Here is a 25,036-nt window from a genome sequence, read left to right as displayed (position 1 = left end):
GGAGTGTGTCTATCTGAAACTGGGGAAGAACAATATTAACCTCACAACCTTTTATCAAATATCAACGCAACTCTCAAAAGCTGGGGGGTAAGAGGCCCAGGCAGAAACTACACTAAACAGAAGAACATGCTTGCTTCATCTTGGAATGAAAATGCTCAACATGCAGATGGTGATAAACAATTCCGCTTATAAATATCTTATCCACTTAAGAAATGAAGATGTAAAAGAGAGTTTGGGCAAAGCAATACACACAAGAAAAAGAAGCAACATCATTTTCTCATATGACTCAAGGCAGAAAGGCAAACTTCAGCTTAACAGGCCATTCATTAGGCAATATGTAAGAAGTAACACTGCTGGTGCTAGGTAAACTTGTACATGGTTCACAATATTCTCACGAAGAAGGGTATATCAGCACAATGATGTTAGCAGTTTAAAATAGATTTTGACATAGTGATATTTTGTACATCTGGTTAAAAGAGGTTTGATCTGATGTACCACTCTTTTATGTTCCACTAATATACCTTTATTCTTCTTGGAACCAACAGGAAATGATGCAGTTGTAAGTTGCTCGGTGGGAACTGTGATGGTATTTTCTATCCCAGGGATAGTTGAATCCAATGAACCAGAATCAGTCACCACTTTATCACGTTTACGCTGCTGTCGTTTCTCTCTGTGACTAATTTTAGTTTCCCAGGCTCCTAACATAGCCCCAGAAAAAAAATATTATTCAGTAAGGGCAAGACAAAAGGGTTGTAGATTTTTGGGGAGAATGGGGTGGGCATACAAAATATCATGATAAATTTAGATATTAAGCTAAAAACCCAGAGGGCTGGGTGTATTAATTCATACTACAAAACTGTTCTAATCTCACGTTGTTTTAGGCAACAAACTATTATTTATGGTGTTTTTAAAATTTTAAATCAAATCTGTCATCTATGGTTTAGAATGTACATACTTTTACCTGTTGAGACGTGATGAGAGTGTTATGTATAAACTATTAAAAAAAGGATGTAAATGACAATAATAAGTGGCTCTTTCAAAAATCTTATACATAGCCTTCCAGGGACGATAATATCTAACAGGAAAATACTTCTAAACAAAGATAAGTGGCTTTTCAGTTGCTCAAAATATTCAGCTAAATCTAAATTTCAAAGCAGTATCATTTAAAAAAGCACTATTAGGTTCTTAATTTAGACAACAAAATGTTTGCTAATAATCCCACAAATTTGTATATGAAAATCTACAATCAAAAACAAAACAAATGCAGCTTTTATAATACACCTTGGTTAAAAGACGATGAAGAGGTTTCTATAGTCCCTTCCCTTGCTTAAGTACCTTCATCAACTTCCTTTCCATCATGGCGAGAACTGTTTTGCACTGCTTTAGCATCTGACTTTGATTTCTTCTTATTTTTCTTTGACTGAAAGTAAAATAGAATGTTACTTAACACTTTGATATATTTTTGGAAAATAGGAGTCAGTAAAAAAGATAATGAAATGTATGATGCTGACAACTAAGAAAATTCAATGCATGTTGGTTTTTAAAATGTAACATTAAGTTGCAATAATAATAAAGTTATTATTAACTGAATGGTTATTTTGTGCTAAGTACTTTATACTCATTATCTTAATTCTTCCTAAGGGACAAAGAAAAATCATAGTAGTGATGAGAAAACAGAGGCTTAGAGAGGTAAGATACTAAATAGGCTTCACTGAGTCGCATAAGTTAGTATTTTCGTTTTTTAGTAATAAGAACTTTAAGACAGAGACAGGGAGCGAAAACGACAAAGAAAGCGAGAGAGTGAAAGAGGAAGAGATCTTAACCCAGTCACTGGCTCCTTCCTCCAGTGGCTGCCACAGCTCGGGTTGGGCCAAACAGAAGCCAGCAGCCAGAAACTCCGCCCAGGTCTCCCACGTGGGTAGCAGGGACTCCAACCACTACCTAGCAGGTATATTAGCAGGAAACGGGATTGGAAACAAAGAAGCTAGGATTCAAACCAGCACTCTGACATGGGAGATGTTGAGTTTTCTGAAATGATGGCTTAACCCTCTAGGCCACAATGCCCACCCCAAGTTAGCTGCAATGAGGGACTAGGTCTTGTTTGGGGCCAATGTTTATGCTCTTATACATTATGCTATCCCAATTTACATTATAAATAACATATACTGTAATATAGTGTTTCCAGATTAATAAAATTAAACTGTATTGTCAGAAAATACGGTACTGATTCAATTAAATAAGGATTGAAAATATTTTGGGGGAAGAAACAAACAAACCGAACTATGTCCATACTATTGTCTGAGTCATCTCTTAAAGCGATACATGTGACCTACTGTTTACGTTGTACTGGGTATTGTCATTAACTGAGAGTTGATTTAAAGTATGTAAGAGGACAGGCTAGAAGGGATTAAAATACTTATTATTTACATAAGGGAGTTGAACATTCTCAGATTTTGATTTCAGAGGAATGTTCTGGAACCAATGCCCACTGATACTGGGGAATGAAAGCATTCGCAAAAGTGATTGTCCAGCAAAAGAACATGTATTCTTAAAAGCCTTTACTTTCTTTCACTGTATTCATAACTGACTTGTATTTGTTTTAGTATATGTTCTCATTAACTTGTAGCTTAGGCTCTACATAAAATACCATTCACACTTTCAAAGTATACAACTCAGAGTTTTAAAAATATATCTGGGGCCCAGTGCGGTAGCCTAGCAGCCAAAATCCTTGTCTTGGATGCGCTAGGATCCCATATGGGCGCCAATTCTAATCCCGGCAGCTCCACTTCCCAAACAGCTCCCTGCCTGTGGCCTGGGAAAGCAGTCAAGGACAGCCTCAAGCCTTGGGACCCTGCACCTGCGTGGGAGACATGGAGGAAGCTACTGATTCCTGGCTTCGGATTGGACAGCACCAGCCATTGTGGTCACTTGGGGAGTGAATCATTGGACATAAAATCTTCCTCTGTTTATCGTCCTCTCCGCATATCTGACTTTCCAATAAAAAAGAAATAAATCTTTTAAAAAATATAACTGAAGTTGGACAGTTAACACCAATAAGGAAGCTGATGCCATAAATCTACTACATGAAGTATCTAAGATCACAGGGTTCAGTGATGAAACCAGTGCCTCCATTACCTGACCTTGTGAATGTCCTGTTTTCCTGGCTCCTCACATTTTACTAGTCACAGTCCATCTAAATGGCTTTGGACTAACTCATCAGTCTAAACCCTTTCAGTATCAAAAGCATGTTATCTATAAAACAGAATACATTAAAAAATCCTCTTAAGTGCTAGTCCAATGGCACATCAGATTAAGCTACTGCCTGCATCTCACACAGGCATCAGATTGTGTCGTGGCCGCTCCACTTCTGATCCAGCTTCATGTTAATGTGCCCAAGAAAGCAGCAGAGGATGGCAAAATGCTCAGGCGCTGAAGCCGCCTGGGAGACCCAGACGAAGCACCTGGCTTGGGGCTGGCAGTCCTGGCTCCTGGGGCAGTGAACACGTGGCTGGGAGATCTTGCTTTCTTCACTTCTCCCTCTGCCTTTCTAATAAGTAAATCAACACATAAATAAGTAAATAAACAAGTAAATCTTTAAAAGATTAAATAATGCTGATCCAGATGGAATTTAATATGCTATAAAAACTTCAAAATAACTATGTGGACATACTTCTATTTGTTCCAGCCATATCACTGCAGTGCATAATTATTGTTAAAGCTATTGAAGGGAACATGGAGCTGGGGTTGATTATATTACTAGCCTTCTCTTCAATGAATAAAATAACCATGTATCAGACATTGTTTTAGGAGATACACAAACAAATTGAGGAAAACTCACTAATAAACTGATTTAGTGGGGAGAAATGTAATGAGACGTTCAGAGAAATTCTTATCTTTAAGGGCTGTTCTTTTCTTTTTAAAGATTTATTTATTTTTACTGGAAAGTCAGATTTACAGAGTAAAAGAGATACAGAGAGCAAGCCCTTCCCTTCATTGATTCATTTCCCAAGTGGCCGAAATGGCCAGAGTTGAGCTGATCTGAAGCCAGGAGCTTCTTCCAGGTCTCCCATGCGGATGCAGGATTCCAATGCTTTGGACCATTCTCTGCTGCTTTCCCAGGCCATAAGCAGGGAGTTGAAAGGGAAGTGGGATACAAGCTGGCACCTATAAGGGATCCAAGGAGTCCAAGGCAAGGGTTTTAGCCATTAGGCTATGGCACTGGGCCTCTTTTTTTTCATTCTTTTTTTTTTTAATTATTTATTTGTATTGCAAAAGCAAATTTACAGAGAGAATGATCCTCAATATGCTGGTTCACTCCCCAAATGGCCACAACAGCTTGAGCTGAGCTGATCCCAAGCCAGGACCTTTTTTCAGGTCTTCCACACAGGTGCAGGGTCCCAGGGCTTTGGGCTGTCCTTTCTGCTTTCTCAGGCTATAAGCAAGACAGGAAGTGGAAAGGAAGCTGAGCAGGTGGGAAACAAACCGACATCTATATGGGATCCTAGTGCTTGCAAGGTGGAGGATTAGCCAATTTAGCCACTGTGTCGGCCCTTTTTTCCCTCCCCAAATATGTTTTTTTTCTTGAAAGAGTTAGAGAAAGGGAGGGAGAGAGTGAAAAAGATCTTCTATCCGCTGGGTCACTTCCCAAATGGCTGCAATGGCTAAGGCTGGGCTGATCTGAAGCACAGTGTCAGGAGTTTCTTCTGGATCTTTCACATGGGTATAGGTGTTCAAGCTCCTTCAGCCATCCACTGCTGTTGTCCCTGGCCATAAGGAGGGAGATGGATTGGAAATGGAGCAGTCAGGACTAGAACTACTGTCCATATGGGATATCGGCACTGCAGACTAAAGTTCAGTCAATTAAGCTATGGTGCCTCCCACTCCGTGCTTTAACACATGGATTTACTAAAAAAAAAAAAAAAGACAGCAAAACTTCAAAACTTTAAAAATGCTTTTGCCAATTTGGTTTGCAAGTATCATGTAATGCATTCTAATTAACTCACTTCTCAAAATAACCGGAGGCAGGTACATTTTCCACTCTTGTTCACTCCCCAAGTGCCCATAGTAGGCAACAAGGCTGGGCTAGCTTACAGTAAAGAGTCAGGAACTCCAAGTACTCGGGCCGTTATCTGCTGCCTCCTAGGCACATTAGCAGGAAACTAAAAATGAAGTTGAACAGCCAGGACTGGAATCAGCATTTTGATATGGAATCTAGGTGTCTCAAGATATAGATGGTCTCATCTACTGTGCCATGATGCTCATTTCAAAAAGATTTAACTTACACACTGATACAAGATTTTTAGAACACACTCTTCATTGCAAGATTTTCTTCTACATATTAGCTACTATATGACACTTGTTTAAACAATCCTTAATTTTAAAGGAAGAGACAAAAATGACAAATGGAGCCTGGCATGGCAGTCTACTGATGCTGGTGTCAGCAGGTGGAGGATTTGCTTGCTATGCACTGTGCTGGACCTTTGGTGGAAGCCAAGGAACCGGGAGCTTCTTTGCAGTCTCTCACATGCATATAAGGACTGTAGCAAACATACAGGATGCTGGAGTTGTAGACCAGGCTTAAAAGGCCCCCAGAGGTAAATATGTATTGTAGAAGGTAAAACAACACCATGTAAGCCATCTGGGCATTCATGTGCTCTATTTTGCTAAGAACTGCTTAGGCTTACACCTGTTTTAAATGTCTGCTGCCAGGACCCACTGCGATAGGTCAATGGTTAAATCTTCACCATGTAAGCACCAGGGTCCGATGTGGATGCTGGTTCATATCCCAGCTGCTCTACTTCCCATCCAGCACCCTGCTTATGGCTTAGGAAAAACAGCAGAGGATGGCCCAAAGCCTTAGGCCCTAGAACCCACGTTAGACCTTGGAAGAAGCTCCCAACTTAGCTTAGCTAGCTGTACAGCCTTTGGGGGAGTGAATCAGCAGATGGAAGATCTCTGCCTATCCTCTCCATAAATGTGACCTGACTTCCCAATAAAAATAATTAACTCTTAGAAATAATCAAGGAAAAAAAGTCTGCTACCAGGGTATTATTTTGTTTTGGGCCTTCTACATGCTCTTCATTCTGAAAGCAGCCATCCTGGGTCAGAGGGCACTTGTTTAGATGAATATAATGTATTGTATCAAGGATGTCAGAGAGCCTTTGCTAATGTGAGTCATATATACCATATCACACATTTACTAGGAAATTATTTACTATACAATTTCAAAGTGATCATAATAAACATACCTATGTATATATCTATGTAAATAGTGGCATTTTCAAAGAGAAACCTTTTCATGTAAAGAATGGCATATTTCACAAATACTTGAATATCTGGCTTTCGACAGCTTCACATAGATGCTTTTGTACAAGATTTACTGTGGTACACTATTTCTGACCAAAGCATATGAACAAAATGTGGCTATAAACACATGGATGTAGAATAGAAAAGGGGTGTTTCAACAGTTCTTTCTGATGACTGTAAGCATTTTTCCTTGAATGTATACTTATAGATTAGTGGTTTCAGGGAATGGAGAGGGGGAACGTAGCTCTAAAATTAGACTGTGGTGATAGTTAACCAACTCTATAAATAATCTAAAAGCATACATTGGCTAACAAAAAAAGGGAAAAAAAAAAACCAACAAAAACAGCAACAACAGCAACAAAACCAGCCCTAAAAAAAAAACAACAATGTGGCTGGGGGTTAGAAAGGTTAAGAAATGAGAGAAAAGACCATGCCACAGACATAGCTTTTAAAGGGTTATGCTTAAGATTCTGGAATATTTTCTAAAAAGAGGAAGGCATAAAGGGTTTTAGGTATGGTGAGGAAAAAACAGGACACTAACACTCAACAAGTCGTAGTTTTTTAAAAAGTTGTTGCAATATGGAATCTGAAATAGCACCTGTGAACTTTCCATACTTTAGTACAATAAATCTAATTAGTCACTTTATAATATGCAAGTACTGGTCAACTGGGAAATACTGGCTTTAAGTTATGATGATAATCCAAATTGTGAAAACATTCTACTTGTTTTTGTACAAAAAAAAAAAATCTTTGTTAATATCATAACTGATATCAGAAATTCTTTAGGTACTAAGAAAGTGTCAAGCTTATAGCAGCAGATACAAATTTCCCAATATTTCTAAAGTTTACTTGTAAACAATTTGATCATTTTAAACAAATACTATCAGTGTATATATAATATATACGCACACACACTGATGTATAAAGATCATCTTTTTTTAAGTTCAATTTTATTAATTTAAAAGGCACAGAAACAGAGATATAGATTTTCTATAGATCTTCTGTCTGCTGGTTCATTTCCCAAATGCCCCCGCAGCCAGGACAGCTGCTGTAGCTGAGGCAGGAATTTCACCGAGGTGTGGCAGGGACTCAGTACTTGAGCCACTGCCTGCTGTCCCAGGCACTCCAAAAGGGTAATGTGGGATCTCAAGCAGTGGCTTTTAATAAATAATAATAATAATCATCATCATTTATTTACTTATTTAAAAGGCATAGTGAGAAAACACGAGAGAGAAGAAGGAATTTTCCATCTACTGGTTTACCCCCCCAGGAGGCTGTGAAGCCAGGATCCATGACCCTGTCCTGCTCAGGGTTGCAGGAGCCCAGGCATTTGCTCCAACCTCTGCTGCGTTCTCAGGGAGCTGGGTCAGTAGCAGAGGGGACTGAAAGCAGCAACAATGTGGGGGTGCCAGCATTACAAATGGTGCCACATTCCTATCCCTGAAGAAAACATCCAAGCATAAATCACCATGGCTGTGTTGATGACCTCTAAATAAAACTGAAGCAACAAGTGACTAGTTCAGTTTTGAACTCACTGCATGAGCATTTTTCCTTAAGACAACTATCATGCGAGGCATACTTTATACATATTTCCCATTTCATAAACAGATTAAAAAGCATGCAATCACAGATTGAGACTTCATGAAAATAATTTTCACTGCGACAAGGGCACTGTTAAGTGAAACTGCAGTTTGTTTAAACTGTCAGTGGAAGAATGTAAAGCTTACGATGACTGGTAGCTTGTTGCCACTGCCTTCATTCATGATCAAAAAGACGGTTTTTCTCACATCTGCTTTTGCACCATCAGTGCATGCAGCGACACTGCTGTATCACTTGGATCTCTACAGCACGTGAAGGAGCATGGTTCACCAGCACGTGCTTTTGGGCACTTGACTATTTTTACTGGGCTATCAAAACAAACAAAAACAAACACCCTCCTACAGAGTTGACAAAAGGACTGAGATGTGAAAAACATTTTACACCTTGTGTAGCATCATCAAAATCTAAGTACTTAATAGAACTTGCAATGAAGGGTATCAGTGGATAATCTTTGATTTTACCCTGAAAATCCACCTGGTGGTGACAAATTTTATATAATCTGCTACTGTGGTTTCTCTTACCAGCAATCTTTACAGGTCTACCTTAATCCAGACTCTTCCAATCACAGAGATACCAAACTGCTTCATGAATCACAAATGGTGCGGTCACCTGATCACATCTACTCGGACCAATCAAACTTATTTAGTACTTATTTAGTACGTTCACATCAAGTATGCTGGAGCTTGTTTATTTGTTTCATGTGAATAATGCGGTCATCACTCTCTGCTTCCAAAACTGTTCCTTTCTCCTACCCTTGTACACTCCTGAAATGAAACACTACCCCAATTCAGTCTTTGATGGCTACCCAAGTAAAATAACCTTTCCTCCTGTTAATACCGGGCACCGAATGCCTTAAGTTACTTTGTATCTTCTCTATTTTTCCCTAACTAGACTGTAACTTACTAAAAGGCAGACATTAACATTTCTCTTCATCTCTGGTATCAGCACAATGCATTCAGCCTGGCTCCTGGTCCTGTTACCTGTACTCTGCTCGACACCAGCATCAGTGAAGCAGACCTCGAGACCTATGCTTTATAGACCTAGGATATACAACTGGCGGGACAAGGTCATTAACATCACAGCCTAGAGTACAACTACTCTACTGGCAAAAACCATACTTCTCCAACATGTGTTTTTGAGAGTCAAACAATGTATAATAATGAATACTAAGTTGCATAAATCATCTATTTAAAGCACAAAGAAACATACAATGTACAACATAAAAAAAAAAAAACACTAAAATGAGTTATTTGAGCTGAAACAATGTAAAAAGCCTAAATCTTAGATCCCAGATGACATAAAGGAACAAGAGCCCCGAGGCACAGCATGACTTTATTCAAAAGTCACACTAGGGCTAGCATCTGGCCTCCTGTTTGGGACGCCATGTGGGTCCTGGTATTTAAGCAAGCTGTCTCCAGCTCCCAGTCCAGTTTCCTGATAATGCAGAGGCTCAGAGGTAGCATTACTCAGGGCCTAGGTAGTTCAGCTCCTGCCGCCCAAGTGGCCCACCTAGACTGAATCTGTGGCTCCTAGCTTCAGCTGAGTCACGACTACTCTAAGCCCTGGGGAATAAACCAGGAGATGGGAGCTCTGTCTCCTCTACAAGCTAAGCTAGCCAACAAATAAAAGTTCTGTACTGAAAAAGCAAGAGCAAATGAAGGTGGTACTATCAGGTGATACAAAGAACATAGATTTCAGTACCATAAGCTGGACTCAAATCCTACTTCAGAAATTTAATGAAATTATTGAACTCACAAATCCATCTACACTTTGGAGCCCTTATCTGTAAAATGGGGTTATTACTACATGCCCAGTAGTTTTTGAGCAGATTAGATATAAAGAAAAATAGGGGAGTATATAGACTTTCATAACAGATGGGTCTGTATTACAGCTGAACACATATTTTATAGGTAATTAGTTAACATAACTTAAGACTCAAGTTTCCTACTTTAAGATTCATTCTTAATTTGAAAGTCATAGAGCTCCAGAGAGAAAAGAGGAAGAGTAAAAGCTTCCATTTGTTAGTTTACTCCCCGAGGGTTGCGGTGTCAGGGTCTGGCTGTGCCAGACTGAAGAACTTTATTTAGTTTTTCTATGTGGGTGCTAAGGGTCCAAACACTTAGGGCATCTTCTACTGCTTTCCCAGGACATTAACAGGGAGCTGGATCAGAAGTAGGTTGCTGGAGTTGCAGGCAGTGACTTCGCCTGCTTTGTGACAACACTGGCCCTGGGCTGCTCATTTTTAAGACAGATAAAATCCCATCTCCTCAAAGTTTTTGTGAGGGATGTGTGCTGTGGTACTGCTCTAAGCTGCTGCTTGGTATGCCTACATCCTATACCACAGGGCAGTTTGAGTCCATTCTCCTACTTCTGACCCAGCCTCTTGCTAATGTACCGCGGAAGGCAGCAAAGGATGGTCCATATACTTGGATTCCTGCTACCTACATCGAGTTCTAGCTCTTGCGCTTCAGTCTAGCTCAACCCTGGTTTGTTGTGGGCATCTGGTGGGTGAACCAGAGTGTGGAAGACGTCTGTCACTTTGCCTTTCAAGTAAATAAATCTTAAAAAAAAAAAAAAAAAAAGAAAAAGAAATAAGAAAGAAAACACAGAGTGGCCTCTGGTGAGGATAAATAAAACAATGCCTGTAAGGCCTTAAAAGTACATATAATGCTTATTAAGTTTTCTCTTTACTGGGTATATGTAGATAAATTCAATATATACAAATACACCCCCCCCGCACGATACCTACTGTATTATACTTAATATATGTCAACTATTTTATTTATATATATCAACAATAAAAAAATTCAGAACAACGATTATAAATATTGAACTCCACAAGCAAGGATACACCAGGTGCGCAATGTGTAAAGTGTTATCAGACATTTCAAATATTCACTCTGAAAACTCATAGTTCTTAAATTACATGCTCATTTACTAAAATCATTTACCAATTTTCTACTTAGGGCAAAAATATAAATTTATTTCTTACGACTACACTTGATTTCAAGCTACTTTACTTGCAGCTTTCTTGGCTCTAGATAAATTGCACTGGATTATGGATAGGAGAACTAACTAACCACTTCTTCAAAGACACTTTGAAATTGCAATTGTAGTGGGGCTGGCATTATGCCAGTCTATGACAGTGGCAACCAATATGAATGCCAGTTCATGACCTGGCTGCTTCATTTATGATCCAGCTCGAGTGAATCAGTGGAAACATTTTTTCCTGTGTCTCTCCTCCCTGTTACTTTTTTCAAATGAATAAATCAAAATGAATTTTAAAATCACTAGTCTGGGGTGCTGGGACTGCTGCATCCTGGTTGGTGGAAACCAGCTGCTCACCTGTGGTGGCTGATGCTTTCCTCCCTGAGCAGGGTTATTATACACACATAGAGTAAAAAAGACAAGGCAATTCAGCTTATTAAATGGAATTGAGGGGCCAGTGCTGTTTGGTGTAGCAAGTTAAGCCTCCATCCTAAGTGCTGGCATTCCCATATGGATGTTAGTTCAAGTCCTGGATACTGCACTTCCAATCCAGTTCTCTGCTATTGTGAAAGCAGTTTAAGATGGTCCAAGTACTTGGGTCCCTACGTCTACATGGGAGACCCAGATATAGTTCCCAGCTCCTGAAAGATATCTTTTCTCTGCTGTAACTCTGCCTTTCAAATAAAATAAACCTTAAGGAAAAAATATTGAATAAAGTTTCTCCACAGCAGAAAGAACCACTAAGAATTTGTTTACCTACTTCGTAACTATATTAGGTAAAAGTTCATCAGTTCTAACATTGGCAACCAGAAAAATTAACAAAACCCCAGGAACGGACTCATGTATAGGATACAGCAGATTGTCTTGCTGGGAAAATTTAGCTAATCTCTTATTAGTCACTTGCGACCCCATGTTGTGGTGCAGTAGACTAAGCTGACACTTCTGATGCCAGTACCTTTTATCAGAGATTCAAGTACTGGTTGCTCTGCCTTTGATCCTTGCTAACATGCCTTGGAAAAGAGTGGATGATGCCCTAATTACTTAGGCCTCTACCACCAATTTCAGCTTTTTGGAAAGTGAACCAGGGGATAGAACCTCTCATCCTTGATGCCCTGCCTCTCTGTAACTGTTCCTTTTCAAACAAATAAATTAGTAATCAGTATAGAATATTTTCTTTTGTTGCATGCAGTCACACTGTGTCTAATAAGTAAACGATTATGTCTCTACCAGAACAGAAATTTCCCTTAGCAATAACAGTGGACAACTTCCCTAAAGTTTTTAATGCTAGTAGTATTTTGTTAACAGGATAATGCAATTCTGTTTGAACAAGATACATATACTGGGAGCCTTACTCATACAAAAGATGTTCAACTCAAGAATAAACTGTTTTTGTTATACAGAATATTTCATACTGCCTCAGTGTTAAAACATTTGGTGATATATCATTTCTTTAAAAATAAATACAAACTCTCACCACCAAGTCACCACGATTCAGATTTTTCAGTTAAATGGGGATATAGTCTTTATTTTTTTTTCATTTATTTTATTTTTGAATTTAATGATATCAATTCCCTTTCCACTCATACTTAAAGTTTTAAATGCAGTTCCAGAGAAAGCTGTCAAAGATCATTGGAATAATACTTTAATTGGCAGTGAAAGTCATTTAATAACAATGTTAGGAACAACTTATTTCGCATAACATAGTTCTTTTCACTCCCTATCTAAATCATATGTCAAATGAACACAATAAAAGTTAAAACTATCTTGCCCAAGTTTTTAGAGCATTGTTATGCCTATATATGTTGGTAAAAACTGATTAATGGTCTTATGGTTACTCCTTCAATGAGCATTTGAGGATATACACATAGTCTTATGAAACAGAAAAGCATAATTTTAATGTCACTCTCTTTACTAAGACTCGTTATATAACTCCATATGCTCCCAAACTTACCTTCTCATTTTTCTTGTCTGTCTCTGGCGGCTGTTTTGCTGTTACACTTCGAGGAGTGCGGACCACGTCATCCTCAGCCACGTCAACAGTCCGTCCATTTGGCTGCACGAACGAAAAGGGTATCATGTCAGCACAATGCCCAGCAGATCAACTAGTGTGACACTCAGGACAAAGCATAAACTACAGTCAAACCTTACCCTGACGCTAGGCAAAAGGGCTCTGTGCAGTAATGTCACCTCAAACATGGCGGACTACTTCCCCTAAACATGCTTTGTATTACAAATACAATTAACTTAGAAAAAAATTTCGAAGTAGTTTTTTTTTAAAAAAAAAATTATTCGAATATCAAACTCTCTTATAAAAGCAATGCAATAGAGGCAGCTAAAAGAAAAACAACTTTATTTGCATCCAGATGAATTAACTCCGTAATCTCAAAACATTTTGCTTATCGTCTTTGAGCCTTATTCTACATGTACAAAATCACAGCTTCGATCTAAACTACAAACACTTTCTGTTTTTTAAAAGACTTATTTTTATTTGAAGGGCAGATTTTACAGAGAGGAAAACAGAGAGGCCTTCCATCTGCTGGTTTGCTTCCCAACTGGTCGCAGCAGCTGAGCTGATCTGAACCCAGGACTAGGAGCCTCTCTCAGGTCTCCCATGTAGTTGCAGAGGCCCAATGACTTGGGTTATCTTCCTCTACCTTCCGAGGTCAAAACCAGGGAGCTGGACAGGAAGTGGAACAGCCAGGATATGAACCTATGATTCCATGGCAGAGGTTTAGTTTACTATGTCATGACATTGGTCCCAACAAACTTTTTCAATGTAGGGCCACAAAGAAATATTTTTGGCGTTGTGAACCAAATCATGTCTGTTATAGCTACTCAACTCTTCCAGAGCAGCACAGAAATAGCCATACACAACACAGAAACAAACACTGATTTCCAACACCTCCTGTAACTCCCTAATTTAATGTCTCTACTCTTCCGGGATGAAGCCTTATCTATCCATTGCACTGGCTTAAACAGGCTACACTTCATACTTTCCTAGCATCCCTAAAATAAAATGACAGCATTTACAGAAGTTCATGAGAAGTCTGTGATTTCCCAAACTGGCTTTTAATCAGTATTCTTTTGCTTCTTTAAAATAAATATTTCTGAAGCTTATAACCAGTAATGTATGCATACTGAGGATGAGGAAAAAAGGGATTATTCTCTCCCCCCAAGACCCTACTACCTGGTCTCACTTGTGCATTTTTCTCACACTCAATACCACACAAGCGGTAAATCAATGTAGCTATATAAAGTTTTAAGTACAATTTAAAAAATTTATTACTTTTATTAGAAAGGCAGATATACAGAATGGAGGACGGACAGTGAGAAAGATCTTCCATCTGCTGATTCACTCCTCAAGTTGCCACAACAGTTGGAGCTGAGCCCACCTGAAGCCAGGAGCCAGGAACTTTTTCCAGGTCTCTCATGAAGGGCAGGGTCCCAAGGCTTTGCACCATCCTCAACTGCTTTCCCAGGCAACAAGCAGAGAGCTGGATGGGAAGCGGGGCCTCTGGGACACGAACTGGTGCCTACATGGGATCCCTGCATATGCAAGGTGAGGACTTTAGCAACTAAGCTACTGTGCCAGGCCCTTAAGTACAGTTCTTGCAGAAGACTTCTATCAGACTGCCTCCTCACTACAGCAAAATTACCCAAGAAAAAGTTACAAATGTTCAAGATTTCTGTTCTGCATTTGTTTAAACTGATCAGGCATGCAGTTAGGAAAGACACCACTTACATTCTGAAATACAGCTGCGGATATTCCAAAGATCTGTGGCAGAAATCAAAACAAAAGCTGTTTTCTAGCAGCTCAAATTCCTAATTAACTCAAACTTAATCTGCTGTCTTAACCAACTCATTAAATCCAGCAGTGAACACTAAACCAGGTTTTCTTTGTCCTGTTCCATCACTTCAACGTTGCCTCTTCTGAGCTTCGGGATGCATGAGAGATCTTCAGAAAGTTCGGGGAGGAGGAGAAATTTAGTCTAGAGGTGCAGACAACGGTTAAGAAGCCTATATCCCATCCTGAAGCATCTGAGTTGGAAATGTGGCTCCAGGTCCTGATAAACATAAATGACTACGGCTCAAAGCACTAGGCCCCTGCATCACTCATGCTTATAGGGAGTGAGCCAGCAAATGGCAGGTCTCCTTAGTCACTCAAAACATTTAAAGTTCACAGAAATGCCTAGTATGAAAAAACATGCCTGGATTAAAAAGAAAAACTGAGCACCAAAATACTGAGCACCGAACTTTTAAAATAAAAGATTTATTTTTACTTGAAAAGCAGAGTTAAAGATACAGAAGACTCCCCAAATGCCTGCATTAGTTGGAGATGGGCCTAGTCTAAAATCAGGGGCAAGGAGTTTCTTACATTCTGCTAGGTGGCTACAGGGGTGCAAGGAGTTGGGACATCCTCTAGCTGCTTTCCTAAGCCACCAGCAGGGAGCTGGATTGAAGTGGAGCAGCTGGGACTTGAACTAATTTCCATGTGGGATGCCAGTGCTGCAGGTGGAGGCTTTGTTTGCGCCACGTTGCCAGCCCCTTCCACGCACTTTTGAAGTACTCTCACAGAGTGTGGTAGTTCACAGAGAAAGCAAGCAAAGCGGGCCCTGTGCTTTATACTGGGTTAACTCTGCTTTCTAACACATCACTTTCCTTGTCTATTCTCATAGGCTATTTTTTCATTCATACTATTCTCTCTAGCCAAAATTACCCTTTCTGGTGTCCTATGGTTAAATTTACCTTCTAGCCTTACACTATCGTAGCAATTCTGCAGCTCCAATTCTACAGTCTTCCACATCTTCAAATACCAGTTCCCAAGGGTTACATCTATGAAACTGTACTTACCTACTCTTTCCTGAAACTTCTCCATCAGTCATTTATATACCACCTCCAGTTTACTCATGCAAATCACTGCAGAGAATCACTTTATTTTACTAAATGCTACAAGCCCTGGGGACTGACTCCAGCTTCCTGTCAATGCAGACGCTGACAGGTGCTGGCAGTAGAGCCAACACTGGGTTCCTGTTGCCAATGCGGGAGACCTCAATTGAATTCCCACCTTCGGGTTTAGCTCCGCTGTTGCAGGTATTTGGGAACTGAAATAGGATAAGAGCTCTTGGATTGTGTCTCTCAAAACAAAACAAAAACTCAAGACTTTCAAAACCTTGAAAAGCAGCACGCTAATCAATAGTGAGGAAATGCAGTAAAAGTTAGTGTTTTGTAGGTTTACTGCTGTTCCTGTCCTCCAAGATCAGCAGCAATTAGTGAAGGTCTTTTATACTTTGCCTGACAGAATACAACAAAAAGACAAACAAGTGCCATCACATACCCAAACAAATGGAACCAAATTCTAGAACGTTCGCAAAGGTCATTTGGCCTAATTTTCAGCAGAAACTTCTGATTCTAAGGGTGAACTTTAAAACCAACAAAGTTCCTGATTTATGGTAACTAATATACAGAGTACAAATATCTCATATATATATGTGTGTGTGTATATATAGTGAAAGTGAGATTTTTTTACTGTTTGCAGTTCTTAACTATACTCTTGAGAAACAGGCCTGTCCCCTCAACTTACTGTTCAATTCCTTACTTAGTGGAGGGTTAGATTTGTGGTTGTAAAATATACTGAAATCATGTCACCATAAAAATTATAAGAAAAATTAGGAAGGGAGGAGGAGGCAGAGCGAGAGCATGGAAGTATCATTATGCTCCTAAATCTGTATATATGAAATACAAAAAATCTGTTCACCTTATGAAAATTCTTTAAAAAACTGAATTAAAAGAAAAAAAAAAAACATAACTCATTGGGAAAACTGAAACTCTCTCTGAATGGACTTTACTATCCTCAACATGCCACTGAAATCATAAGATACATGTACAGTAAAAATCAAGCAGCTGCACTGATTATCCTTGAATAATTCACTCATCTTTGAACCTGGAGATTATTCTGGTATAAAATTAAGAATATTTTATTTTACCTATCTCTTAGGAGTCTTGTCAAATTATTACTGTTTCAACAGTTAAAACTAGAGGGCTAGTGGCTTTTATAAGGCGGGAAGTGGTATCACTTACTTGTAATATGACCAGCTAGACTACTAGCTAAAAATAAGAACACAATTCTACTGAAAATGTATTAAGAAAAAATTATTTAGTCCAATAATCAATTTTTCCATTAAACTCTTGACATGTAATTTTAGTTGCTTCATTCAGCATTTAGCTTAACATATAATTTTCAAGGACTAGCACTGGGGCCTGGTGTGGTGGCTTAGTGGCTAAAGCCCTGCTTTGAGCACATCAGGATCCCATATAGGTGCCAGTTGTAATCCCAGCAGCCCTGCTTCCCATCCAGCTCCCTGCTTGTGGCCTGGGAAAGCAGTCGAAAATGGCCCAAAGCCTTGGGACCCTGTACCCACATGGGAGACTTGGTCCCTGGTTCCAGGCTTTGGATCAGCTCAGCCCAAGCTGTTGCAGTCACTTGGGGGATGAATCATCAGACGGGAGATCTTCCTCTCTATACATCTGACATAGCATTAATAAATCTTAAAAAAAAAGACTAGCACTGTTTGTGTTAGGTTTATAATCTACTAAGGAAGAAGACACTCAAAAAGAAAACAAAGTGCTGTGGCGTGGTAGGTTAAGCTTCTACCTGTGGCTCCTGTATCCCATACGGATGCTGCTTCATGTCCTGGCTGCTCTACTTCCGATCCCACACCCTGTTAATGGCCTGGTAAAGCAGCGGAGGATGACTAAAGAGTCTGGGCCCTGCACCCATGTGAAAGACCCAGAGGTGGCTCCTGGCTTCAGGCTCAGCTTGTCAGTGCAGACATCTGTGAAATGATGCAGTGGATGCACGAGCTCTATCTTTTCTTCTCTTTGTAACTGTGCTTTTCAAATAAAAATAAATCTTAAAACAAACAAAACAAAAAAAGTAAACAGGGCCTAGACCAGTAACCTAGCAGCTGAAGTCCTTCCCTTGAACGTGCTGGGATCCCATACGGGTGCTGGTTCTAATCCTGGCCACTCTGTTTCCCAACCAACTCCCTGCTTGTGGCCTGGGAAAGCAGTCAAGGATGGTCCAAAGCCTTGGGACCCTGCACTTGTATGGGAGACCTGGAAGAAGATTCTGGTTCCTGATCAGCCCAGTTCTGGCCGTTGTGGCCACCTGGGGAGTGAATTAGTGGATGGAAGATCTTCTCCCCGCTCCCGCCTCTCTCTCCTACTCTCTATAAATCTGAGTTCCCAATAAAACAAAAACTTAAAATTTTTTTTAAATCTTGAAAAATATTTAAAAATTAATATAAAAAATTTAAAAAGTAAACAGATAAGCAAATAATTCACAAAGTATGATAATTAATACAAGGAAAACATAAGATGTAGACACAGAAAATCAGGGAAGGTGACTTAAGGTCAGATCTAAGGATTGTTGACAATTGTGAGGGGGAATGTTTCAGACATATTAATAATTCCTCATGTAAAGGAACTGGATTGTGAAAGAATCAGAACTGAAAAGATCATCGTAGTTGGAAATACCCAACAGGAGGAAGCAGATTAAAAATCAGCTTGGAAAAAAATGCAGGTTCCAGTTTATATACGCCATGGAAAGGAGTTTAGATTTGAAATGCAAAAGCTAGGAGGTATAATTCTGATACCGGCTGTGATTGATTTTTAAGACTCCCCATCAGTGTCTTGATAAAGGTTTGGAGGCAGTCAAGCAGAAGCTATTGCTGCACTTCAGGTGAGCCAAGAAGGTTCAAGCAAGAAAAGACAGCGGTCTGGATGCAGACAACTCCCACTGTTGATTCTGCATCGGTGAATGTGCCTACTCATTAAAACCTCTGGCTCCCAAGTCAATACCGATCATTTTTGGACATAGACAATGCAACAGCAAGTCAGGCAATACTGTCTTATCCTCAACTCTCACAACTGTAAAAACGCATTGTTTATAAGGTCTAAGCAATGTCACATAATTTGTGCTCCTTATGCTTTTAGATGGTGATTTCACTTTTTTTTTTTTAAAGCTTTGTTAATTTGAAAGGCAGAGTTAAAGAGAGAGGGCAAGGCAGATAGGAGAGATCTTCCCTCTGCTGCTACAATCCTCAGATGGCTGCAGTGGCCAGGGTTGAATCAGGTCGAAGCCAGAAGTTTCATCCTGGTCTCCCGAAGCACCTGGGCTATCTTCTGCTTTCCAAGAATGTGAGTAGGGAGGCAGATCAGAAGTGGAACACTTGGCACTTGAACTGGCATTCATATGTAATGTGGAGGCTGCAGTCAGTTGCTTAACCCACTGCACAACAATGCCAGCCTCTGCTTCTCTCTTTTTTAAAAAAACAGGTTCATTTATTGATCTGAAAGATAAAATGATAAACAGCAATACAGAAAAAGTGATCTTCCATTCTCTGGTTCATTCCTCATACATCTGCATTAGACCAGGCCAAAGCCTAGAGTCAGGAAATCCATACAGGTCTTCCAAATGGATGGCAGGAGCGCAAATACTAGGGCCACCGCCACTGCCTGCAGATGAACCAGCAGGAAGCTGGCTGGAAAGCAGAGGGTAGCTGGGACTCAAGCCAGGTGCTGTGCTCCAGGACACAGGTGTTCCAGCGGTGGCTAAAGGGCTCCTAAAGCATTAGAAGGCCATACTGCACGTTATGGAGAAGATATGCGCATTGCAAGAACTTCATGCATGAATTCTAATACTGTTGGAAAAGATGCCAGTGCTAATCAACCAACTATATTAAAGTAAGTTGCCTAAAAAGATAAAATTTTATATTGAGTGGTTGGGGAAAATACTGTCACAAGAGGCCCGCCAAGAACTTAAGCTTGCAATCCCCTTATGAACACCAGTTCCCCACTCATTGATTCAGTGTCTGTGGTGACTTTACAGAGCATAACTACTTCAAATAATGAAAAGCAGCTGTGCTGATCTGTTCCCTACTGTTTAAAATGCTAGCCTGGGAGCTAGGGAAGGTTTCACAGCTGAAGCAGCACTGCAGATTGGACTTAATAGCAAAAATTGGTAAAGAGCTAAAAAGAAAGGCCCTCAACCCAAAGAAAAGAATGCAAACAAGACACATACAAACTAGCTAGGCAGATTTTTTTTACTTTAGGAGTAATGTTCAGAGAAGCCAAAGGCAGGCTTACAGAATAAGATTTTAGAGCAATATCATGGACTTTGAATTTTATTCCAATAGGTTATTGAGAAATTACTGAAAAGATGCCACCATAAAAACTCACAGGGATCAGAATTGGGCTTCAAAACATTGGGCTTGCATGAGTGGATAGGAAAGCCTGGTAGAAGCAGGAAAACCAGCAAGGATGCTGTACTAACAGCGTAAGCAGAGTAATAACAGCCCTCAAGTAGGACACTGTCAGCACACACAGAGCAGCAGTAATGACCTCCTAGCACACGATCACTGCAGTAATTTACTGGTTAAAGGACAGACTTCACAAAATTATAGTTCAATGAGATGTGTATTTATCTTCCAGGATGAAAATAGAAATGAGCTCATATAGTTGTTTACTAGGCAAAAAAGAACAGCAATACTTCATATAAATATTTTCATGGGTCACCTTACTGTATCATGCATTCAATATTTTTTTTCTTTTGGAATCTTTTTTTAAAAAGATACATTTATTTAAAAACATTTATTTGGAAGGTAGAGGTTCGGAGAGAGGAGTAGAGACAGAATCTTCTCCTCACTGGTTCACTCTCCAAATGGCTGCAATTGCCAGGGCTGGCCAGGCCAAAATCAGGAGCCCAGAGCTTCTCCTGGGTCCCCCAGGTGGGTGCAGGGGTCTAAGCACCAGAACCCTCATGTGCCACTTTCTCAGGGCATCAGCAGGAACTGAACTGAAAATGGAGCACGCAGGACTCAAGCCCACGCGCCTATTATTGCAGGGGAAGGTTTAGCTTGTCACATCATAATGTTGCCCTATGTCTTTTTTCCCCCATTTTTAAAACATGTTTTTTTTTTAATGTGAAAGAGACAGACAATGGAGACACAGACCTTTTAGCTGCTGCTTCACTCCACAAAAGTCCACAGCATCTAGGGCTGTATCAATGAAGCTAGGAACCTGGACCTCCATATGGTACCCAGGCACTTGAGTCATCCTCCATGCTGTCTCCCAGGATGCACCAGCAGGGACCTGAACGCGCACTCTGATAGGGGATGCTGGTGTCCCAACAGCCACTAACCTGCTGTGCCATAACACTCAGCCAAGTAATGATTTTTTTTTTCCTAAGTGCCAAGCACTTTGCAAGGTTGCACGGTAGTGAGCAAAAATCTTTAATTTCTTGAATAACAGAAAATACTGACAATTTCACTATGGCAATTCTTTATGAAACTTCCGACACTAATATACAAATAACTTGCTCACTAAAACAAATTTTCTTTGAGGCCAACCTGATTAATTACTGACAATTTCACTATGGCAATTCTTTATGAAACTTCCGACACTAATATACAAATAACTTGCTCACTAAAACAAATTTTCTTTGAGGCCAACCTGATTATGTGCTTCCAGTTGACATTCAAAATAATTAAAAAAAAAAAAAAAAAGATTTATTTTTATTGGAAAGGCAGATACACAGAGAGGAGGAGAGACAGAGAGGAAGATCTTCTTTCTGCTGGTTCACTCCCCAAGTGGTCAGGGCTGATACGATCCAAAAGCCAGGAGCCAGGAGATTCTTCCTGGTCTCCCACGTGGGTACAGGGTACCAAGGCCTTGGGCCATTCTCTATTACCTTCCCAGGCCACAAACAGGAAACTGGATGGGAAATAGAGCAGCTGGAATATGAAACAGTGCCCAAATGGGATCCTAGTGGTTGCAAGGCGATGATTTAGCCACTAGGCTATTGCACCAGGTCCCAAAATAATGTAATAATTGCTAAAGACTAGGTATTTCAGCTATCACAGTCATGTAAGTCATTATTCAGATTCAAAGTCAAGGGAGGGGCCAGTGCCTACAACATTAGCATCCATATGGGCGCCTGTTTGAGTCCCAGCAGCTCCAGTTCAATCCAGCTTCCTCCCTACTCATGGCCTGCAAAAGCAGTGGAAGATGACCCAAGTCCTTAGAACCCTGCACCCATGAGGGAGACCCAGAAGCTCCTGGCTTCAGATGGGTTCAGCTCTGGTCGAATGAGCCTTTTAGGGAGTGAACCAGTCAGTGGATGGAAGCAGGCTCTCACAGTAACTGCCTTTTAAAGAACACTAAGTGTTCAAAACAAAAGTCAAGTGAAAAAATATTAATAAAGCACCTACCCAATGCATATACTGAGCTAGGTGTTATGGAAAATACTTATGGCATTAGTAAATTCCAAAATGCCAAGAACTGTACCCAGTGTAAGTGTCTTCCTCTTCAATTTTAATGAAGGATCAAACTTCAACTCATGTCCTGAAATACCTATCCAAGATCTTATTAGAGGATAAAATCAAATCAATGAAGAATTTCAAAAACACTCATGACTAGAATGAAATACAAATTTTAAAAATGATATACTACCTACTCTTTAGATAAATAGTTAAAACCAATTTTAAAAATTGGAGTTGTACCACCAGCTGATCGGGGCAATGGACTGTGCCGGGCCCTGTACTTGCTACCACACACAAGAATCTGGTTTGAGAACACCTCAGACAAACTTTCTTTGGAGATCTCCCCAATCGAAATGCCAGACTCAGAACCCTAACCAAGACAAGACAGAAGACAGAACAGGTCAACCAACCATCTCAGCTATTATATCTTGGCAGTGAAATACGGGGCAAAAAGAGACTCTATGATGGATTATGCCAATCAGTGGATTCTTCAAAGACCTCACAGTGCTTGGAGTGGCAAGACTGGCAGCGATTCATAACTGTTGAAATATCAAAACCACTTGAGCAAGAACCTCAGAGCATACCCTACATGTGGGACCTGGAGAGGGCGGGAAATTGGGTGGGCCTTCTCCCTTAATACCCCCTTTAAACATGAAGGAAACAATATGGAAAAAATAATGGTCTTTCCCACGCTCCTGTAGCCCTTGAACCTTTTTACCCTAATTAACTATGTAAAGAACGTAAAAAAAAAAAAATGGAGTTGTAAAACTTGGCACAGATTAAAACTAAAAGCTGGAATAAAACAATGAATATACAAATATACTTAGGAATAATATATTTTTAAAGAGTTTTTTTTTTTTTTTTTTGGAAAGGCAATTCAGATTTATGGAGGAGAGACAAAGATCTTCCATCTGCTGGTTCACTCACTCCCCAAATGGCCACAACTGCTGGAGCTGGGATAATCTGAAGCCAGGAGCTTCTTCTAGGTCTCCCATGCTGGTGCAGGATCCCAAGGCTTTTGGCTATTCTCTACTGCTTTTTCCAGGTGTTAAGCAGGCAGCTGGATGGGAAGTGGAGCAGACAGGACACTAACTGGCACCTATATGGGATCCCGATGCTTTAAAAGAGGTAGGATTAGCCGAATGAGCTATCATGTCAGGCCCAGTACAAGGTTCTAACAAAAGCTCTTTTAATGAAGCTGGTTTACATTGAATTAAAGTAAGCATAACCTAAGATAACAAAATGAGTGTAAGATGTGAAATGACTCCACTTGGAAAGCTTATATTCTGGTTTAAGTGATTTTCAAACTAATAGGCAGCCCAACAGTGTTCTATGCCTCAACTGGTGTCACATGCCTTGCTGGAAGTATAACCCAGTTTAGACTATCTCAAACACTGCCAAGTTCAGTAGAAATTAGGCTTCAACACAATAAGCTGCTAAATACTAAAATGAAAATAGACGTGAGACAGCTGAATAGTATCATATAGCCAATTTTAGATAGATACAAGCCATTGTATACAAACCATAATTGAAATGTTATGTTGGAAACTATTGTCATGTCATGGCTTTTAATTGGTCGGAACAATATTCTGCCAGCTAGGTCTTCAGACCAGGGTTGGTATTCCCAAGAAACTGTTGAATTTAGCTGGGCAATAAGATACTGGACTTTATGCATGGCACATGCTTGCAATGAAAGAAACAAGACTGGATTTGAACTATAATACTGCAATAAGGTGGAGCAATCTACCACCGGGGGGAGAGTACAGGGATGGGATGGGGGAACATCAGAGCCTATGAAGCATTGTTATGAAATGCAATTAAAAAACAAAACAGGGCCCGGCACGATGGCGCAAGTGGTTAAAGGTCCTCGCCTTGCACGCCCGGGATCCCATATGGGCGCCAGTTCTAATCCCGGCAGCCCCGCTTCCCATCCAGCTCCCTGCCTGTGGCCTGGGAAAGTAGTCGAGGCCCAAAAGCTTTGGGAAAGCAGTCGAGGCCCAAAGCTTTGGGAACCTGCACCCGCGTGGGAGACCCGGAAGAGGCTCCTGGCTTTGGATCAGCATAGTATCGGCCGTTGCGCTCACTTGGGGAGTGAATCATCGGACGGAAGATCTTCCTCTCTGTATATCCACCTTTCCGATGAAAAAATAATAAAAATAAATCTTTAAAAAAAAAACAAAAAACAAAACAAAACAAAACAAAACTAATAGGCAGGCACTCAGTGAAACGCAGGTGCCCAGGGGTGAAGCACACTAAGCCTCTGCCCGCGGCTCCAGCACCCCACATGGGCATCAGCTTGAGACTTGGCTATTCCATTATTTCCTTCCTTTCTTCTTTTTTAAAGATTTACTTATTTTTATTAGAAAACCTGATACAAGACACAGAAAGATCCTTCATCTGCTGGTTTACTCCCCAAGTACTACAATGGCCAGAGCTGAGCTGATCTGAAGTCAGGAGCCAGGAGCTTCTTCCAAGTCTCCCACATGGGTACAGGGTCCCAAGGCTTTAACAGGCCACAAGCAGGGAGCTGGATGGGAAGTAGAACAGTCATGACATGAACCAGAGACCATAGGGGTTCCTGGTGTTTGCAAGCTGAGGACTTGAACCACTAGATTATTGCACTGGGACCGCTACTCCACTTCTGTGCCAACTCTCTACTAAAATACCTAGGAAAGCAGCAGATGACCCAACTCTTTGGCTTCTGGCTTTGGACTAGCCAGACCCAACTGTGGTGGCAATCTGGGTAGTGAACTAACGAACGGAAGGTTTCTTTCTATAATCGTCTTCCCTATAAAAACAGAAATAAACAAAGTAGACCCCAG

At 40.3% G+C, this 25,036-nt stretch overlaps 1 protein-coding gene across 7 annotated transcripts in view; it reads right to left on the bottom strand.

The window, feature by feature from the left end:
- Positions 1 to 25,036, bottom strand: part of MTDH (metadherin) — a 57,840-nt gene that overhangs the window by 29,345 nt on the left and 3,459 nt on the right. For 6 of the 7 annotated variants that reach the window (XM_040972621.1, XM_040972623.1, XM_040972625.1 and 3 more), the window contains exons 2-4: positions 12,845 to 12,946; positions 1,336 to 1,420; positions 522 to 698 (exon numbers count right to left, since the gene is read on the bottom strand). In XM_040972621.1, the coding sequence (XP_040828555.1) occupies positions 522 to 698; positions 1,336 to 1,420; positions 12,845 to 12,946 (364 nt within the window). The remainder of the gene's footprint in view (positions 1 to 521; positions 699 to 1,335; positions 1,421 to 12,844; positions 12,947 to 25,036) is intronic. The other variant, XM_040972626.1, reaches the window with a different exon arrangement.

The sequence above is a fragment of the Ochotona curzoniae genome, unplaced genomic scaffold (genome assembly GCF_017591425.1).
Source record: "Ochotona curzoniae isolate NIBS_2020 unplaced genomic scaffold, NIBS_Ocur_1.0 contig_2318, whole genome shotgun sequence".
NCBI lineage: Eukaryota > Metazoa > Chordata > Mammalia > Lagomorpha > Ochotonidae > Ochotona > Ochotona curzoniae.
This window is presented reverse-complemented; position numbering and strand designations above follow the sequence as displayed.